At 45.8% G+C, this 20,662-nt stretch overlaps 2 protein-coding genes across 3 annotated transcripts in view; both read left to right on the forward strand.

Moving 5' to 3' along the window:
* The first annotated feature begins 783 nt into the window (after nt 1–783).
* On the forward strand, nt 784–9,170 carry LOC133632686 (nucleus accumbens-associated protein 2-like). The gene is made up of 7 exons (XM_062025261.1): nt 784–1,658; nt 4,343–4,503; nt 4,561–4,775; nt 4,844–5,020; nt 5,084–5,189; nt 8,309–8,406; nt 8,510–9,170. Exons 1-7 carry the CDS (start codon nt 1,230–1,232, stop codon nt 8,965–8,967), a joined length of 1,644 nt encoding a protein of 547 aa, XP_061881245.1. The 5' UTR covers nt 784–1,229; the 3' UTR covers nt 8,968–9,170.
* A 1,456-nt stretch (nt 9,171–10,626) lies between these two features.
* The window catches only part of LOC133632687 (bromodomain-containing protein 3-like), a 35,266-nt gene continuing 25,230 nt past the window's right edge, over nt 10,627–20,662 (forward strand). For both annotated transcript variants that reach the window (XM_062025262.1, XM_062025263.1), the window contains exons 1-5: nt 10,627–10,770; nt 12,254–12,556; nt 12,750–12,861; nt 12,922–13,059; nt 13,123–13,270. In XM_062025262.1, the coding sequence (XP_061881246.1) occupies nt 12,465–12,556; nt 12,750–12,861; nt 12,922–13,059; nt 13,123–13,270 (490 nt within the window). In that variant the 5' untranslated portion in view covers nt 10,627–10,770; nt 12,254–12,464. The remainder of the gene's footprint in view (nt 10,771–12,253; nt 12,557–12,749; nt 12,862–12,921; nt 13,060–13,122; nt 13,271–20,662) is intronic.

Genomic DNA, 20,662 nt, shown 5'->3' on the forward strand with positions numbered 1-20,662 from the left:
GATGACTAAACATCTGCACCTGTAGTTAGTGATGACTAAACATCTGCACCTGTACTTAGTGATGACTAAACATCCGCACCTGTACTTAGTGATGACTAAACATCCGCACCTGTACTTAGTGATGACTAAACATCTGCACCTGTAGTTAGTGATGACTAAACATCCGCACCTGTACTTAGTGATGACTAAACATCCGCACCTGTACTTAGTGATGACTAAACATCCGCACCTGTACTTAGTGATGACTAAACATCCGCACCTGTACTTAGTGATGACTAAACATCTGCACCTGTACTTAGTGATGACTAAACATCTGCACTTGTACTTAGTGATGACTAAACATCTGCACCTGTACTTAGTGATGACTAAACATCTGCACCTGTACTTAGTGATGACTAAACATCTGCACCTGTACTTAGTGATGACTAAACATCTGCACCTGTACTTAGTGATGACTAAACATCTGCACCTGTACTTAGTGATGACTAAATATGACTTAAAAGTGTAGTTAGTGATGAGTAAACATGACTTAGTCAGCATGAGTGGCAGCACTGCAATGCAGCTGTACATTCATGCCACACACACACACACACACACACACACACACACACACACACACATACACACACGCACACACACACACACACACACACGCACACACACATGCCAGTGTCCCCCCTCCCTCTCCAGTGCCGCCCCCCTCCTTCCTGGTCCTCTGCAGGACAGTTAGCCGCATTAGCTCCAGCGCTGTCCTCAGATGACTCCGCCCCCCTCCCTCCCTCCCCATGTCTGTCTGCTCCCCCCGCCCCTGACACACACACACACACACACACACACACACACAGACACACACACAGACACACACACACACACACACACACACACACACACAGGAAGCAGCAGACGCTGCGTAGCCGCATGGAGGAGGAGGAGCAGAGAGGAGGTGTTCGTCTCCACAACAACTAAAGTCTTCTTGGTCCTTGGACCTGCCGACCAGACTGGACTAAGCGTGACCAGACTGGACTAAGCGTGACCAGACTGGACTAAGCGTGACCGGACTGGACTTCAGCAGGTCAGAGAGTAAAGCAAAGATTTAACCTTCCGACCTCTTAGACAGCCACCTCCCCCTCATCCTTTGACCCCCTGACCCTGCCGCTACAACATGGACGCAAGCCCCTCCGGAGGCGACCCCGACAGGTGAACACGCCCTCGCTCCGTCCCGCGCCGCCATGACGGAGGGGCTGCTGCAGGTGGAGATCCCGGACTTCGGCAGCAGCGTGCTGGGCAGCCTGAACCAGCAGAGGCTGCTGGGACACCACTGTGACGTCTCCATCCTGGTCCAGGGTCAGCTCTTCAAGGCCCACCGCGCCGTCCTGGCCGCCTCCTCGCTCTACTTCCGAGACCTGTTCAGCGCCGAGTCCTCCGAGGCCAGCGAGTCCTCCCAGGTGACTTTCGAGCTGCCCTCCTCCGTGACGCCCGCCTGCTTCCGGCAGATTCTCTCCTTCTGCTACACGGGCCGCCTCAACATGGCGCCCAGCGAGCAGCTGGTTCTCATGTACACGGCGGGGTACCTGCAGATCCAGAACATCGTGGAGCGGGGGCTGGAACTGATGATGATGAAGTCCTCCTCGTCCTCGCCGTACTGCTGTGACTCACAGGTGAGCCTGGCCACACCCACCGACACACACCTGTCCAGGTAGACCGGGGGTGTCCAAAGTGCGGCCCGTAGCTCATTTTTTAACAATATGAGCCTGGCCACACCCACCGACACACACCTGTCCAGCTAGACCGGGGGTGTCCAAAGTGCAGCCTGTAGCTCATTTTTTAACAATATGAGCCTGGCCACACCCACCGACACACACCTGTCCAGGTAGACCGGGGGTGTCTAAAGTGCGGCCCGTAGCTCATTTTTTAACAATATGAGCCTGGCCACACCCACTGACACACACCTGTCCAGGTAGACCGGGGGTGTCCAAAGTGCGGCCCGTAGCTCATTTTTTAACAATATGAGCCTGGCCACACCCACCGACACACACCTGTCCAGGTAGACCGGGGGTGTCCAAAGTGCGGCCCGTAGCGCATTTTTTAACAATATGAGCCTGGCCACACCCACCGACACACACCTGTCCAGGTAGACCGGGGGTGTCCAAAGTGCGGCCCGTAGCGCATTTTTTAACAATATGAGCCTGGCCACACCCACTGACACACACCTGTCCAGTTAGACCGGGGTGTCCAAAGTGCGGCCCGTAGCGCATTTTTTTAACAATATGAGCCTGGCCACACCCACCGACACACACCTGTCCAGGTAGACCGGGGTGTCCAAAGTGCGGCCCGTAGCTCATTTTTTAACAATATGAGCCTGGCCACACCCACTGACACACACCTGTCCAGGTAGACCGGGGGTGTCCAAAGTGCGGCCCGTAGCTCATTTTTTAACAATATGAGCCTGGCCACACCCACTGACACACACCTGTCCAGGTAGACCGGGGGTGTCCAAAGTGCGGCCCGTAGCGCATTTTTTAACAATATGGGCCTGGCCACACCCACTGACACACACCTGTCCAGGTAGACCGGGGTGTCCAAAGTGCGGCCCGTAGCTCATTTTTTAACAATATGAGCCTGGCCACACCCACTGACACACCTGTCCAGGTAGACCGGGGGTTTCCAAAGTGCGGCCCGTAGCTCATTTTTTTAACAATATGAGCCTGGCCACACCCACTGACACACACCTGTCCAGGTAGACCGGGGGTGTCCAAAGTGCGGCCTGTAGCTAATTTTTTAACAATCCGCAGCATAATGGTTAGCATTCTGATACTAGCATGCGAATTTTGCAGACACATATCAAATGATATCTGTTAGCATTCTAATGTAAGTATGCTAGCCTTTTTCAAAGTTAATTTGTAGGTAAACACCTCAGCATCAAATATTCTGATACCTGTTAGCATACTCATTTCAGTTTGCTAGCTTTTTTAAGCTAATTTTGTAGGTATACACCTCAGTCATGTTTTGGTACTTGATGTGTGCTAATGTTAGCATCCTAACATTTTATACAAATGTTACAGTTACACACCTGAAAGTAATATATTTTGGTACTTGACGCAAGTTAGTTAGGGCTTTAGCTTAGCATGCTAGCTTTTTTTAGCCAACTTAGCAGGTATACAACTCAGCGTCAAATATTTTGTCACTTGACGAATGATACTTGTTAGCATTCTAACGTCAGTGTGCTAGCTTTTTTAAGCTAATTTTGTAGTCATATTTTGGTAATTGATGCATGCTAATGTTAGCATGATAACACCCATCCATCTATTTTCTACCGCTTGTCCCCTTCGGGGTCGCGGGTGTTAAACAAAAGTTTCAGGTACACACCAAATATTTTGCAACTTGACGAATGTTACAGTTAGCGTTTAGCACGCTAATTAGCATTTTTTTAGCTTATCAAGAAGGAGTACACCTCAGCGTCAAAAATTGTGTTACTTGACGATTGGTACTTGTTAGCATGCTACCGTCAGTAAGCCATATTTTTTGTAAAGGCTCATTTCGTAGGTATACACCTCAGACATATTACGGTACTTGATACATGTTAATGTTAGCATGCTAGCATTTTAGACACAATGTTCAGGTCCACACCTCAGAGTAATATATTTTTGGTACTTGACGCAAGTTACAGTTAGCACTTTAGCTTAGCATGCTAGCTTTTTTAAGCTAATTCTGTAGTCATATTTTGGTAATTGATGCATGCTAATGTTAGCATGATAACATCCATCCATCCATTTTGTACCGCTTGCCCCCTTCGGGGTCACGGGTGTTAAACAAAAGTCTCAGGTACACACCTAATATTTTGCAACTTGACGCATGTTACAGTTAGCATTTTAGCACGCTAATTAGCATTTTTTTTAGCTAATCAAGAAGGTGTACACCTCAGCCTCAAAAACTGTGTTACTTGACGATTTTTACTTGTTAGCATGCTACCGTCAGGTATACACCTCACTGTCATTTAGTTTTTTCACCGATGCCAGTTAGCGTAGTACTGTTAGCATGCTAGCTTTTTTAGCTCATGTTTTGTTAGCTGGTGCAGTCTGGCCCGCGTGCTAACTGTTAGCATTTCCGTTTGGCTTTGGCTCTTCAGCAGTCGCACTAAATTGCATTTTCTAGTTCTTTGGAAAAAATCCAGTACTGGTTTTGAAGGTGACAACTACCAAAACGGCCCCCGCATCCTTTGGATTTGTCCGTCTGGGCACCGCTAAGGTAGACCGAGAACCTTTAGTCCCGGGACCATGACCCAATTAGAAGCGGTCGGTCCAGGGAGATGAGAACTTCTGACATAGAAGTTGGTGTTTGTCAGACCACTTCAGCAGACGAGCTGGGAGCTTCAGACCTGCCGGGGGTCCAGCAGCCCCAGCAGGGGGCCAGTCCATCCATGAGTCCAGAAGAGCTGCTGATGGCGGTCAGCAGGATCAAACAGGAGAGACAAGACTCTCCTCCTGGAGAAGACATGGAGGCCAGGTGAGGAGGTCCCACCGCTCGAAATCTCCACCCCCTGACTGGTCCTTCTGTCCTCAGAGCCGAGCTCCAGACCACCACAGGGGGCGCTGTGTGCTACCTGGGTGCAGGTGCGGGCGTGGTTCTGGGCCTGCAGTCCTACCTCCTGGCAGGTGGGGGGCGCTCTAGTTCGGAAGGGACGGACTCGCCCCCCTCCCACCCCCCAACCGAGGAGGAGCTGGAGGACAACTACTTCTGCAACAGCAGCCAGTCCGGAATGTTCCAACACATGTTTGGTAGGTTACCGGCGTAGCCCCTCCCACTTGACAAGACACGCCTCCTTCTCCGACTCTCCCGGGTCCAGGACAGGAGAAGATGGAGCTGCTGCGTCTGCCGCTGGGCAGCGAGCGGCGTGCGTGCGTGCTGGTGGGCGGAGACAACATGGCGCTCCCGGCCAGTCTGGTCAGTCAGATCGGATATCGCTGCCACCCCTCGCTCTACGGCGAGGGAGAACCTGGAGAGAAGGTGGAGCTGGTGGCAGGTAGGTAATGATGTCACTTCCTCCTTACATCACAACCACCAATCTGTGTGTGTGTGTGTGCAGGTTCAGGTGTGTTCATGACCCGAGGTCAGCTGATGAACTGTCACTTGTGTGCTGGGGTCAAACACAAAGTTCTGCTCAGGAGGCTGCTGGCAACCTTCTTTGACAGGTGAGACTTATCTCACTTCCTGTCTTACCTCACTTCCTGTTTCATCTCTCCCTATACCCCACTTCCTGTCTCACCTCACTTCCTGTTTCATCTCTCCCTATACCTCACTTCCTGTCTCATCTGTCTCTATACCTCACTTCCTGTCTCACCTCACTCCCCGTCTCTTGTCTCCCTATAACTCACTCCCTGTCTTACCCCACTTTGTCTCATGTCTCCTTATACTTCACTTCCTGTATCATCTGTCTCTATACCTGACTTCCTGTCTCACCTGTCTATACCTCACTTCCTGTCTTACCTCACTTCCTGTCTCACCTGTCTCTATACCTCACTTCCTGTCTCATATGTCTCTATACCTCACTTCCTATCTCACCTGTCTCTATACCTCACTTCCTGTCTTGCCTCACTTCCTGTCTCACCTGTCTCTATACCTCACTTCCTGTCTCATATGTCTCTATACCTCACTTCCTGTCTCATCTGTCTCTATACCTCACTTCCTGTTTCATCTCTCCCTATACCTCACTTCCTGTCTTACCCCACTGTGTCTCATGTCTCCTTATACCTCACTTCCTGTCTCATCTGTCTCTATACCCCACTACCTGTCTCACCTCACTTCCTGTTTCATCTCTCCCTATACCTCACTCCCTGTCTCTTGTCTCCCTATAACTCACTCCCTGTCTTACCCCTTTGTCTCATGTCTCCTTATACCTCACTTCCTGTCTCATCTGTCTCCATACCTCACTTCCTGTCTCACCTGTCTCTATACCTCACTTACTGTCTTACCTCACTTCCTGTCTCACCTGTCTCTATACCTCACTTCCTGTCTCATATGTCTCTATACCTCACTTCCTGTCTCATCTGTCTCTATACCTCACTTCCTGTCTTACCTCACTTCCTGTCTCACCTGTCTCTACACCTCACTTCCTGTCTCACCTGTCTCTATACCTCACTTCCTGTCTCATATGTCTATATACCTCACTTCCTGTCTCACTTGTCTCTATACCTCACTTCCTGTCTTATATGTCTCTAAACCTCACTTCCTGTCTCATCTGTCTCTATACCTCACTTCCTGTTTCATCTCTCCCTATACCTCACTTCCTGTCTTACTCCACTTTGTCTCATGTCCCCTTATACCTCACTTCCTGTCTCATCTGTCTCTATACCCCACTTCCTGTCTCACCTCCCTTCCTGTTTCATCTCTCCCTATACCTCACTCCCTGTCTCTTGTCTCCCTATAACTCACTCCCTGTCTTACCCCTTTGTCTCATGTCTCCTTATACCTCACTTCCTGTCTCATCTGTCTCCATACCTCACTTCCTGTCTCACCTGTCTCTATACCTCACTTACTGTCTTACCTCACTTCCTGTCTCACCTGTCTCTATACCTCACTTCCTGTCTCATATGTCTCTATACCTCACTTCCTGTCTCATCTGTCTCTATACCTCACTTCCTGTCTTACCTCACTTCCTGTCTCACCTGTCTCTACACCTCACTTCCTGTCTCACCTGTCTCTATACCTCACTTCTTGTCTCATATGTCTATATACCTCACTTCCTGTCTCACTTGTCTCTATACCTCACTTCCTGTCTTATATGTCTCTAAACCTCACTTCCTGTCTCATCTGTCTCTATACCTCACTTCCTGTTTCATCTCTCCCTATACCTCACTTCCTGTCTTACTCCACTTTGTCTCATGTCCCCTTATACCTCACTTCCTGTCTCATCTGTCTCTATACCCCACTTCCTGTCTCACCTCCCTTCCTGTTTCATCTCTCCCTATACCTCACTCCCTGTCTCTTGTCTTCCTATAACTCACTCCCTGTCTTACCCCACTTTGTCTCATGTCTCCTTATACGTCACTTCCTGTCTCATCTGTCTCTATACCTCACTTCCTGTCTCACCTGTCTCTATACCTCACTTCCTGTCTCACCTGTCTCTATACCTCACTTCCTGTCTCATATGTCTCTATACCTCACTTCCTGTCTCATCTGTCTCTATACCTCACTTCCTGTCTTACCTCACTTCCTGTCTCACCTGTCTCTATACCTCACTTCCTGTCTCACCTGTCTCTATACCTCACTTTCTGTCTCATATGTCTCTATACCTCACTTCCTGTCTCATCTGTCTCTATACCCTTGTCTCATGTCTCCTTATACCTCACTTCCTGTCTCACCTGTCTCTATACCTCACTTCCTGTCTCACCTGTCTCTATACCTCACTTCCTGTCTCATATGTCTCTATACCTCACTTCCTGTCTCATCTGTTTCTATACCTCACTTCCTGTCTTACCTCACTTCCTGTCTCACCTGTCTCTATACCTCACTTCCTGTCTCACCTGTCTCTATACCTCACTCTCTGTCTCATCTGCCTCTATACCTCACTTCCTGTCTCACCTGTCTCTATACCTCACTTCCTGTCTCATGTCTCTATACCTCACTTCCTGTCTCATCTGTCTCTATACCTCATTTCCTGTTTCACCTGTCTCTATACCTCACTTCCTGTCTCATCTGCCTCTATACCTCACTTCCTGTCTCATCTGTCTCTATACCTCACTTCCTGTCCCCCACCTCACTTCCTGTCTCATCTGCCTCTATACCTCACTTCCTGTCTCATCTGTCTCTATACCTCACTTCCTGTCCCCCACCTCACTTCTTGTCGTATCTGTCCATTACCTCACTTCCTGTCTCATCTGCCTCTATACCTCACTTCCTGTCTCATCTGTCTCTATACCTCACTTCCTGTCTTATCTGTCTCTATACCTCACTTCCTGTCTCATCTGTCTCTATACCTCACTTCCTGTCTCATCTGTCTCTATACCTCACTTCCTGTCTTATCTGTCCCCTGACGGCTTCTAGAAGATTGCGCTGTGCAAGTCTTAGATGTGTGTACATGTGACATCATCAGCATGGCGTGTCCCCAGACATCACACGGTCATGTCGTGACTTGACTTGACTTTAGCGGGTTTACGTATTCTAGAAGATTCTCAGCAAGGAGCCTCCATCACAATGCAGCTGCTTTACATAACTGCTCTGTCACATGGTGTGTGTGTGTGTGTGTGTGTGCGTGTGTGTGCGTGTGTGTGTTTTAGTACAGGCACTGATTGGCTTGTTATGGTATCCATAGAAACACTCTGGCCAATAGCTGTGGGACTGGGATCCGCTCCTCCACCAATGATCCCAGCCGAAAGCCCCTGGACAACCGAGTGTTAAACACAGTCAAACGTAAGACGCACAACACACACACACACACACACACACACACACACACACACAGAGAGAGACACGTGTATGGAGGTGAAGGTTGTTCTTCATGTTTGTTCCTCAGTCTACTGTCAGAAGTTTGCTCCGAGCTTCAAGGAGAGCGAGATGAACGTGATCGCAGCAGACATGTGCACCAATGCTCGCAGAGTAAGAAAGCGTTGGCTCCCCAAGATCCATTCTCTGCTCCCCGGCGGCCTGGCTAACTCCGCCCCCCAGGCCCGCAGGGCCAGGAGGGGGGGCGCGGTGCGAGCGGGGGGAGGAGACGTCCATTTGGAACTGGACCTACGTCCGCCAGGCCAGGAGGTGGACAGGGAGGAGCCTCACCTACAGCTGGTTGGCTCGCGAGGGGGCGGAGCAAGGCAGATGGGCGTGGATGCAGGAAGTGAAGGGCGGTCACAACATCAGGACCCCGCCCTCTGCGTCTCATCCTCCTACTCACCTGAATCCTCCCCCTACATGGCTGAGACTGCACCCCCTGACACTGATGACAGGGGGGCGGAGCCTCTTCAACACAGCCAATAAGCTCTTTACTGCAGGCGCCTAACTGTCTATTAGCTCTTCCTGTCTGTCTGCTGGCCATCTGTCCCCTACCTCACTTCCTGTCTGGCCCCTATTGCACTTCCTGCCTTATCTGTCCCCTACCTCACTTCCTGTCTGTCCCCTACCTCACTTCTTGTCTTATCAGTCCCCTACCTCACTTCCTGCCTTATCTGTCCCCCACCTCACTTCCTGTCTTATCTGTCCCTTCCTCACTTCCTGTCTTATCTGTCCCTTCCTCACTTCCTGTCTTATCTGTCCCCTACCTCACTTCCTGTCTTATCTGTCCCCTACCTCACTTCCTGTCTGTCCCCTATTGCACTTCCTGTCTTATCTGTCCCCTACCTCACTTCCTGTCTTATCTGTCCCCTATCTCACTTCCTGTCTGTCCCCTATTGCACTTCCTGTCTTATCTGTCCCCTATCTCACTTCCTGTCTGTCCCCTATTGCACTTCCTGTCTTATCGGTCTCCTACCTCACTTCCTGTCTTATCTGTCCCCTATTGCACTTCCTGTCTTATCTGTCCCCTACCTCACTTCCTGTCTGTCCCCTATTGCACTTCCTGTCTTATCTGTTTCCTACCTCACTTCCTGTCTTATCTGTCCCCTACCTCACTTCCTGTCTTATTTGTCCCCTACCTCACTTCCTGTCTTATCTGTCCCCTACCTCACTTCCTGTCTTATTTGTCCCCTACCTCACTTCCTGTCTGTCCCCTATTGCACTTCCTGTCTTCTGTCCCCTACCTCACTTCCTGTCTTATCTGTCCCCTATTGCACTTCCTGTCTTATCTGTCCCTTCCTCACTTCCTGTCTTATCTGTCCCCTACCTCACTTCTTGTCTTATCTGTCCCCTACCTCACTTCCTGTCTTATTTGTCCCCTACCTCACTTCCTGTCTGTCCCCTATTGCACTTCCTGTCTTATCTGTCCCCTACCTCACTTCCTGTCTTATTTGTCCCCTACCTCACTTCCTGTCGTATCTGTCCCCTACCTCACTTCCTGTCTGGCTGTCCCCCTACCTCACTTCCTGTCTTATCTGTCCCCTACCTCACTTCCTGTCTTATCTGTCCCCCTACCTCACTTCCTGTCTGTGTGCTCTGCTGCATGTTCCAGCCTCCTGTTGTCCAGCAGGCCAATTGCAACTGGACTTATGATGGTGATGATGTCAATAAAGCATCTGGAGAACCAGGCCTTGTTATTTTATAGTGGAAGTCAACTGCTGGAAGACAAACAAAAAAAATGTGTAAGTGTAGTTTCCAATAGCACACAATAATGTATTTAATTAAAACGTTTCTGATAATGTAATTAAAAAAATAACCTGGGAAAAAATATTCTAAACTAATTACTTGAATTATCTTTATCTTTATATAGTCTCAAACAGTTTAAATGTACGGCATAACTGTCTGCTAACGTAAGCGTAACATCTGCCCCAATGCTTTCTGGGAAATGAAGTCAGTGTTCCTGGCTCCACTCTAAACCATCAGCCAATCACAGCAGCTTGTTGTTCACATCAACCAATCACCAGACACCAAATTCACCTCTGAAGTCACTGTGCGTCTCATCCTCCAATAGAAAATCCGAACGCCACTAAAGCTCTGAGCCAATCACAGCGCCTCTGCTACCTGGCCAGCCAATCAGGACACAACAACAGCCGTGACGCTGTTAGTCACTACGTCTGCGCGTTGAGCAGACAGCTGATAACTCATCTATTATGCTACTTCGCTAAATTAAACCATCTTGTAAAGTGACCGGAGGCCGCCGTTGGACTCACCGGAGGACCGAAACCCAAAGTAAAGCAGTCTCCGTGGGCCTTTGCGGTGGGGTTGGCGGGCAGTTTGGCTCCAGCTTGTCGGGAAAGTGTCGGGAGGCTGGCTGGCCGCTCGGCGCCTTCAGACAAAGCTCAGCTAACATGCTAAGAAGCTAACGGCCAATTAGCCAGCCCTGCGCTAAACAGAAGCAAATATTGGATTTATTTCGACTGTGAACTCAACCAACGGGTCTTCCAGGCGCGTAAAATATTACCTAACGTCTGCGCGCCGGCCCACAGGCGCACTACCGCCGCCAACTATGCTAGTAACATCGCAGCGTTTGCGTGTGTAGCCTAGCCTAGCACAGTTAGCTCGGCTAGCTAGCGAGCTAGCTCATATTTTGCATCGGCTTGCCCGCCATCTTTTCCCAGCTAGGTAAATAGCGAGCCTCGCTTGGTCCGCACACATCTACCACTTCGGGCATCCTTCAACGTGCGACGACGTTTCGCGTGACGTTTTGGCGTCAATAAAGATGTCGTGCGCGCTTAAAGCTTCGCGGCGCGGTTTGTCGGTGGAAATTAGCGGCGTTCCAGCCGCGACTGATCGCAGTTAGCTCGTGCTAAGTTAGCCGCAGCAGCATGCAACTGTTGATCCGACACAACCTTCCGCACATCTGCACTCGGATCAGCCTGTAAGGTGCGTTTTTTTGTGGCACACTTTGGATTCTCCTGTATGCGGGCCGCCTGTGCGCTTCCGGTGTTTAAAGCGCCACTTTTGTCAGTCTCGCATGGACTCACGTCTCCTTCTGTCAAAAATGATTTATTCGTCACTTTGTTCCACCGTGATGTGCGACGGGAAGCTTTATTTTTAAAATACTGCAAGTAAATAAATATCCACCGCTTGAACTTCTGCTTCCACACAGTCCGGTAATTATTTTTACTTCAGTGATCGCAAGTTCAGCACTCATTGGAGCACTTTCAAAGGCAATCTTTTCACATTTAATTCAAATCACATCAAGGCGAAGGTCCTGAGTAGTCCTGAGTTCAATCTTTCTGTGTGGCGTTTGCATGTTCTCCCCGTGACTGCGTGGGTTACTCCGGCTTCCTCTTACCTCCAAAGACATGCACCTGGAGATAGGCCCCTACCACCTCCAAAGAAATGCACCTGGGGATAGGTTGATTGGCAACACTAAATTGGCCCTAGTGTGTGAATGTTGTCTGTCTATCTGTGTTGGCCCTGTGATGAGGTGGCGACTTGTCCAGGGTGTACCCCGCCTTCCGCCCGAATGCAGCTGAGATAGGCTCCAGCACCCCCCGCAACCCCAAAAGGGACAAGCGGTAGAAAATGGATGGCTGGATGGTTTGAAGCAATTCAAAAGTAATGAATGGTTTCGGGTAAATTGTGTTGTTCTAATTAAAAACATTTCTTCCTTTTAGTGGGTACGTTTGTGTTGGAAATATCAGCAAAAAAGATCAGGTATAAAATGTGTGTTCTAATGCGCTGTTTTGTATTTTGTGTTTCTCAGGTTGTACAATGGGAGTTAGTCTCCTGGAGGGACACGTTGAGCTGAAGAAGCAACACATCTGACAGCTGGAGTGAACGCACACTTTTCCACACATATACACACACACACACACACACCCTCCGACCACAGAGGGACTTTTTTTTTTTTTTTTTTTACCTTGCGGTCAGACGCTGCATTCCCACTCTGCATTAGTGTGTTGTCGTTGCCCACCATGTCGGATGCCCCTGAGGCTGCGCCCCCCAGTCCCCCTACCCTCACCAACCCGGCCCCTCCGGAGGTCACCAACCCCACCAAACCTGGCAGGTAATGATCGTTGTCAGGGAACATTATTTAATTCACTGGAGACACTGGGCTACTCTTAGCTGTGATTGGATGCCTGGCTTATCGTCATTATCAGACGGACGAGGCTCCACCTTCCTGCCCAGCCCGACCAGTCGAGAATGAGAAAAAAAAACCAGTCCGCTGACTTGCGTGTGTTTTCCGTGTGTATTGTCAGGAAGACCAATCAGCTGCAGTACATGCAGAATGTGGTGGTGAAGACTCTGTGGAAGCATCAGTTTGCATGGCCCTTCTACCAGCCCGTGGACGCCATCAAGCTGTGCTTGGCGGTAAGTGACGCTAGGGAGAAAAAAGGCAGGTCGCAGCACTAACCATGCTCTGTTTTGTAGGACTACCACAAAGTCATCAAGAACCCCATGGACATGGGAACCATCAAGAAACGGCTGGAGAACAATTACTACTGGAGCGCCAGTGAGGCCATGCAGGACTTCAATACCATGTTCACCAACTGCTACATCTACAACAAGGTACCCCGCCATAGAGCACACGGCCTATGAGAGCCAGCGTTGACGTGTGGATGTCTTGTGCAGCCCACGGACGACATCGTCCTGATGGCTCAGGCCCTGGAGAAGATCTTCCTGCAGAAAGTGGCTCAGATGCCTCAGGAGGAAGTGGCTCTGCTCCCACCTGCCCCTAAAGGCAAGAACAAGAACAAACAGCCTCCTGCTGCCACCACAGGTATCGACACCATACCTCCCTGTGACCACCTGTACTCTACTTCATATTTTACTGTTACAATATTGGACTGGAACTAGGAGGGATGTGTACTGGTATTTTTTACTACCGGTTCCTAATTGTGTCGGTCCAGGAAGACGGTTAAAATTCTGAACTAATGCGGCTATCGGTTAGTTTTTTTTCCAGCGGTTCGTTGTCATTATGACACGTTGTCACTTTCACTTCAAGTGCCGCCACTATGCACGGGTAGATGATAATCAGCTTGGAATAATCTCAAATAAGGAAGCAACACTACACAAAAGTTTGTAACAGTAATATTTCCTCCTCAGAAGTTTCTCAGAGTCACGCACGCTAATAGTGTCAGTTTGAAGTGAACTTCATCAACCCCACCGTCCTCTGAGCGAACTGGTAATCCACAGGTTAATATACAGTACAGGCCAAAAGTTTGGACACACCTTCTCATTCATTGGGTTTTCTTTATTTTCATGACTATTTACATTGTAGATTGTCACGTCAAAACTGTGAATGAACACATGTGGGGTTATGTACTTAACAAAAAAAGGTGATATAACTGAAAACATGTTTTATATTCTATATATTTGCTCCGATTACTGCTTTGCACGCTCTTGGCATTCTCTCCACGAGCTTCAAGAGGTAGTCACCTGAAATGGTTTTCACTTCACAGGTGTGCTTGAAGCTCATGGAGAGAATGCCAAGAGTGTGAAAAGCAGTAATCAGAGCAAAGGCTGGCTATTTTGAAGAAACTAGAATATAAAACATGTTTTCTCTCATTTCACCTTTTTTTGTTAAGTACATAACTCCACATGTGTTCATTCATAGTTTTGATGTGACAATCTACAATGTAAATAGTCATGAAAGTAAAGAAAACACATTGAATGTGTCCAAACGTTTGGCCTGCACTGTAAATCCACTCAGAAGAATGAAAATATTTATTAAATATTGGGTCTTTTTATTGACATAATACACAGACACATCAGTAGATGTCAACACTCAATATGGCTTTGGGTCTGTCACTCAAATAGGTCCGTGTGCAACATAAACACCAATAACAATTCCTATTGTTACAAAATGCACACCCGCCAAACATGCTAATTGAGTGTATTGATCTTTATTATATATTTGATTGGAGTGTGGTCTTTAAAAGATGATGACATAACAACTGCATTGCACATGCACACACACACTTGACTTGTTTAGGACTTAAAAACCAGGGGCCGTACTTATCAAGCTTCTTAGAGTGCCATTTTACACTTAAGTCCTGAGAATTTGCGAAATTTAGTCCTACTCTCAAACTTAAGAATAAAAGCTTTTTATCAACGTTCTTAAGTCTAAGAATCACTCCTACTCTCCACGATATTTAAGAGACCTTCAGAGGTGTCTTAAGTGGTTAGGAGTTGCCAGCAGGGGATGGCACTGAGGCGAGAGAGACGTGCGCCAACGTTCAGGGAACGGAACAATGTTGGGTTTTTTTTTATGACGAGCAGCTGATCAAACGGTATCGTTTAGACAGAGCGGATATTATTTTTGTCACAGATTTAATACTTTTCGATTCCTTGTTGATTTCTGCATGTGTCTGCAGTGGGCTAGTATATATAGAGCCACCCACACCAGTTTCAAATTAGTTGCCTAATTAATGAATTGGAAAGAAAATGTTATGACAGTAGCGTATGTGTGTGGCCGTGAGGTGAGTGACGTCAGTGAGTGTGTGGGCGAGAGAAGAGAGGGAGCGGTAGCGTGAGTGCCGGCGGGGACTAGTTTGTTTTGTATTATTTTGTAGTTTATTGTCAAAATATACACTCCCATTGTCCACTTAAATATTTACAAGATATTTCTTTATTCTTAGACAACGGATTCCCTTCCGTGATTGGTCATTTCTATGGACACAGAAATGACGTCACCTAAAATTGCGTTTACGGCACATAGTAATGTCGTAATTCAGCTCTGAGTGTGACACTTAAGATTCAGTCCTACACTTTGCTGAAAGTGTGAGTAAGACGCTTGATAACTAACTTTTAAGTGCAGCTTTCAGCCAAGAATTTATTTACTCTTAAGTCAACTCTTAGCAGACTTCTTAGGAGTAATTCTAAGAAGCTTGATAAGTACGGCCCCAGGTGTTGGTAAAACGTTTCCCTGCCGTGAGATGTTCTATCACGATGTTGCTGGTGTGCATCCTCTTGTGCTAATAAAAATAGCATTTTATCACATCTTTATTTACATTTAGTACCGATAAGAGTACCGATGAATACCGGTATCGATGAAATCCTGACATAAATCTTAAGTTACTAGGGAGGTAATGACATACCGCAGCAAAACTCCCAACGGTTAGTACTACCGTTTTAAATTGATATTATCTTAAAACTGTGTTGGGTAACTGCACTTTGATAAACTCACAGACTAATGATGCTGCTCATTTACTGGAGAAGCAAGTTAACAACTGGCTAGCGAGCTTAAAAGCTATCGAGAATACGGGAGACATTAACCTCTTTTACAAATTAAGAAGTGACATACCCCAATCTAAATTTGTATAAATATTCGGATGTCCAGTTGTGTACATTGAGCCTACAGACTGTGCTCTCTTAGAACAGAGCGGTAGACTTATACACGGAGGAATACCACATGGAGGTCTCTACAACAGACAGGCACGTGACATTTCCCTGAAAACGCGTAAAATCCGCGTTTTTAAACATTAATTTTGGCATGAAAATATCACTTCCGCGGTTTAAAAAAAAAAGAAATATCAGTAAAAATAGGATGCAAACAAAATGTGTTGAACGCTCTCCTAATATGCTAATATGATCAGCAGCAAAGTGGACAGCCGCCAACGCTAAAACAGGCGACGAGAAGTACGCTAGCTGGATGGTTAGCTAACTAGCCAGCTTGTTTTGGTGCTCCAAAACAACTAGAAGAAAACAATTTAAGACCAAACAAGATAGTTAGCATCCTCTAGGTAGCTCACTTGTTGTCGCCTCCGTTAAGTGCCACAACGGATGATTACAATCCGAACACTTAGTTCCCAACCAGTTCTACTTCTAGAGTATTTATGAGTAGCCAGCGAGATGATATATTTTTAATTTGACGGATTGTCATGACACAGGAAGCATATGACTCAAGGGGGCGTGGCTACAGGATAAAGCTGCCAAATGAGAAACGTTTCCCGAGTTCTTTTTTGCATGTTATAGAATTTTACATTGCATTTTAAATGATAAGAATGTTGGTAAATGATCTAATGAAATAAAAAAATGGTGTGGTACATTACACGGGAGATATAGGAGTCACAAAGGTTGGTAGATGAGAATAAATCTAAAGGTAGAATATAGTGTAGAAATGTTCAAACAAAACTTGGTTAGTATAAGTACTTTTTGAAGTCCGTCAACAATTGCGCGATGATAATGGTAACTGTGATAAGAAATGTTCATATTTTTACTTAGCGGACTGTAACAAACCTAAATGATACCATAGTAGACTTAACTTCAGCTGTAATGATATAGACACAACATTGATAGACTGGTAGAAAAGCTTTGTACTGTAGCACTTCAAAACTTATTTCACTGAAAAGTGCATAGTACTTGTTATTATTTCTGGCGTGTGTTGTGGCGTCCTACTCTGTTCAGCGGTCCCTGAACGCACCGTAAAAACAGCCCTGTCTAGTATTCCTCTGAGTTTAGAACAATCGCTGTGTTCCTAAGAGAGCACAGATGGTAGGTCCAATGTTCACAATGAAATATATTTGAGTTGCTCAGGCGGCAATGTGGTCATATACGTTTGGATTTGGGTGTGTCTTGACTTTAATGTCGCTGGTTTTCATGTTCGCATTTAAGCCAACGAGCTGGCGCCAGTCAGTCTGTGAGTTTATAAAATTGCAGTTAAACGTTCTCTTTTTTTCCCAATAATTTTAATTTAAGTTGGCAATACTGACCATCATTATCATCAATACTGTTGATCATTACACACAACTGTAAACGTCACCACTTCAACAACTATCAACACCTCCCAGTACACAATAAAAGTGCATGAAAACACACTCAAAAGCTAACGACGACAAGACATGGCTGGAAGTGCTTGCTTCTCAGACACGTACTCGGACTTGATAACTCTTCCTACTTCTTCTAAGTCAGTAAACCTTCCCTCCATGGCGGAAAATAAACTGTTTCTTGCAAGTATCATTTGTTATCACCGAAGGACGACTAATAGATAAACATGCTACGCTACACACGGTAGGAGGATATGCTAACTGCTAAGCAAGAATGTACACACAGGTGAGCAGATGGATACAAATATGGATTGTAATAATACCAATTATGGTATCAGTCTATGGTCAATACCAAAGTGATTAGACTTACTGTTTTTTGTCTTTATTGTTTACAAACCAGGTCCAAGTCCATGGACACAAGAGGACTTTTAGGGGAAAACCCAAAAGATTTAAATGAGAGCAAATAGTTTTTGCTTATGTTTTGTTCTTTTGCACCATTTACCTTATTTTGCTTACTATATTGTATGTGATAAAAGTAAATAAGGAAATAACTTAAATATTGAATTGATATTGTTACACCACTATCCTGTGTGTTTTGTCTGATTATAATTGTGATCTATTGCATTATTGATATTGGATACATACCAAAAACTAGTGAAAACGTATCCAAACAACAGAAGAGTAAGTGCTTATTACATGTTAACAATAGTGTAGTTAGAACCATGTTATAACAGAAAGTAACCAGTTAACAGTTAATTAGCAAGTAGTAGTTAATAGTTTTGATAAAATAAAACAACCACAAATAACACATACTAAATTAGGAGCCTTTGTAACCCGTTTTAAAATGGTTCTTTTATTTACATACCAAATAATAATATATCCTGATATATATTGCAATATAGATTGTAGGCCACATCTCCCAGCCCTAGCTTGGTGGACTGTAACATACTTGTACATTACACAAATACATAAAACAATTGATCAAATACATATTTTCTAATGTGCACCGAGCTATATCACAGTGAACTGTTATGTACTTTAGTATTACCATAGTGGACTGTACTGTATTTAAGCAATATTATTGTGGACTGTAGTGTACTTTAGAGTTATCATTGTGGACTATAATGTACTTTAGCATCACCACTGTGGACTGTACCATAGTGGACTGTAATGTACTTTAGCATCACCACTGTGGACTGTACCATAGTGGACTGTAATGACTTTAGCGCTATCATTGTGGACTGTACCATAGTGGACTGTAATGTACTTTAGCATCACCACTGTGGACTGTACCATAGTGGACTGTAATGACTTTAGCGCTATCATTGTGGACTGTACCATAGTGGACTGTAATGTACTTTAGCATCACCATTGTGGACTGTAATGTACTTTAGCATCACCACTGTGGACTGTACCATAGTGGACTGTACTGTATTTAAGCAATATTATTGTGGACTGTAGTGTACTTTAGCATCACCACTGTGGACTGTACCATAGTGGACTGTAGTGTACTTAAGCGTTATCATTGTGAACTGTACCATAGTGGACTGTAATGTACTTTAGCATCACCATAGTGGACTGTAATGTACTTTAGCATCACCATTGTGGACTGTAATGTACTTTAGCATCACCACTGTGGACTGTACCATAGTGGACTGTAGTGTACTTAAGCGTTATCATTGTGGACTGTACCATAGTGGACTGTAATGTACTTTAGCATCACCATAGTGGACTGTAATGTACTTAGCGTTATCACAGTGGACTGTAATGTACTTTAGCACCACCATTGAGGACTCTACCATAGTTGACTGTAGCGTACTTTAGTGTCATCATTGTGAACTGTAATGTACTTTAGCATCACCATTATGGACTGTATCATAGTGGACTATAGTGTACTTTAGCATTATTATCGTGGACTGTAATGTACTCTAGCATCACCATTGTAGACTGTAGTGTACTTTAGCATTATTATCGTGGACTGTAATGAACTCTAGCATCACCATTGTGGACTGTATCATAGTGGACTGTAGTGTACTTTAGCATTATTATCGTGGACTGTAATGTACTTTAGCATCACCATTGTGGACTGTACCATAGTGGACTGTAATGTATTTAAGCAATATTATTGTGGACTCTTAATGTACTTTTTAGCGTTATCACAGTGGACTGTAATAATAATAATAATAATACCTGGGATTTATATAGCGCTTTTCTAAGTACCCAAAGTCGCTTTACATGTTAAAAACCCATCATTCATTCACACCTGGTGGTGGTAAGCTACTTTCGTAGCCACAGCTGCCCTGGGGTAGACTGACGGAAGCGTGGCTGCCAATTTGCGCCTACGGCCCCTCCGACCACCACCTATCATTCATTCATCATTCATTCACCGGTGTGAGCGGCACCGGGGGCAAGGGTGAAGTGTCCTGCCCAAGGACACAACGGCATGGTAAGAGGCGGGGAGCGAACCTGCAACCCTCAGGTTTCTGACACGGGCGCTCTACCCACTACGCCATGCCGCCCCAGTAATGTACTTTAGCATCACCATTGTGGACTGTATCATAGTGGACTGTAATGTACTTAACGTTATCACAGTGGACTGTAATGTACTTTAGCATCACCATTGTGGACTGTACCATAGTGGACTGTAATGTATTTAAGCAATATTATTGTGGACTCTTAATGTACTTTTTAGCGTTATCATTGTGGACTGTAATGTACTTTAGCATCACCATTGTGGACTGTATCATAGTGGACTGTAATGTAATTAACGTTATCACAGTGGACTGTAATGTACTTTAGCATCACCATTGTGGACTGTATCATAGTGGACTGTAATGTACTTAACGTTATCACAGTGGACTGTAATGTACTTTAGCATCACCATTGTGGAATGTACCATAGCGGACTGTAGCGTACTTTAGCGTCATCATTGTGAACTGTAATGTACTTTAGCATCACCATTGTGGACTGTATCATAGTGGACTGTAGTGTACTTTAGCATTATTATCGTGGACTGTAATGTACTTTAGCATCACCATTGTGGACTGTGTCATAGTGGATTGTAGTGTACTTTAGCATTATTATTGTGGACTGTAATGTACTTTAGTATCACCATTGTGGACTGTATCATAGTGGACTGTAGTGTACTTTAGCATTATTATCGTGGACTGTAATGTACTTTAGCATCACCATTGTGGACTGTGTCATAGTGGATTGTAGTGTACTTTAGCATTATTATTGTGGACTGTAATGTACTTTAGTATCACCATTGTGGACTGTATCATAGTGGACTGTAGTGTACTTTAGCAATATTATCGTGGACTGTAATGTACTTTAGCATCACCATTGTGGACTGTGCCATAGTGGACTGTAATGTACTTAAGTGTTATCATGGTGGATTGTAA

This window comes from Entelurus aequoreus, linkage group LG17 (assembly GCF_033978785.1).
Source record: "Entelurus aequoreus isolate RoL-2023_Sb linkage group LG17, RoL_Eaeq_v1.1, whole genome shotgun sequence".
NCBI classification, from domain to species: Eukaryota; Metazoa; Chordata; class Actinopteri; order Syngnathiformes; family Syngnathidae; genus Entelurus; species Entelurus aequoreus.

Coding starts and splice junctions, on each gene's coding strand:
- LOC133632686 (XM_062025261.1), top strand. CDS start 1,230: ATGACGGAGGGGCTGCTGCAGGTGGAGATCCCGGACTTCGGCAGCAGC. Junction 1,659..4,342: donor CGTACTGCTGTGACTCACAG/GTGAGCCTGGCC, acceptor GGTGTTTGTCAG/ACCACTTCAGCAGACGAGCT. Junction 4,504..4,560: donor GGAGAAGACATGGAGGCCAG/GTGAGGAGGTCC, acceptor TTCTGTCCTCAG/AGCCGAGCTCCAGACCACCA.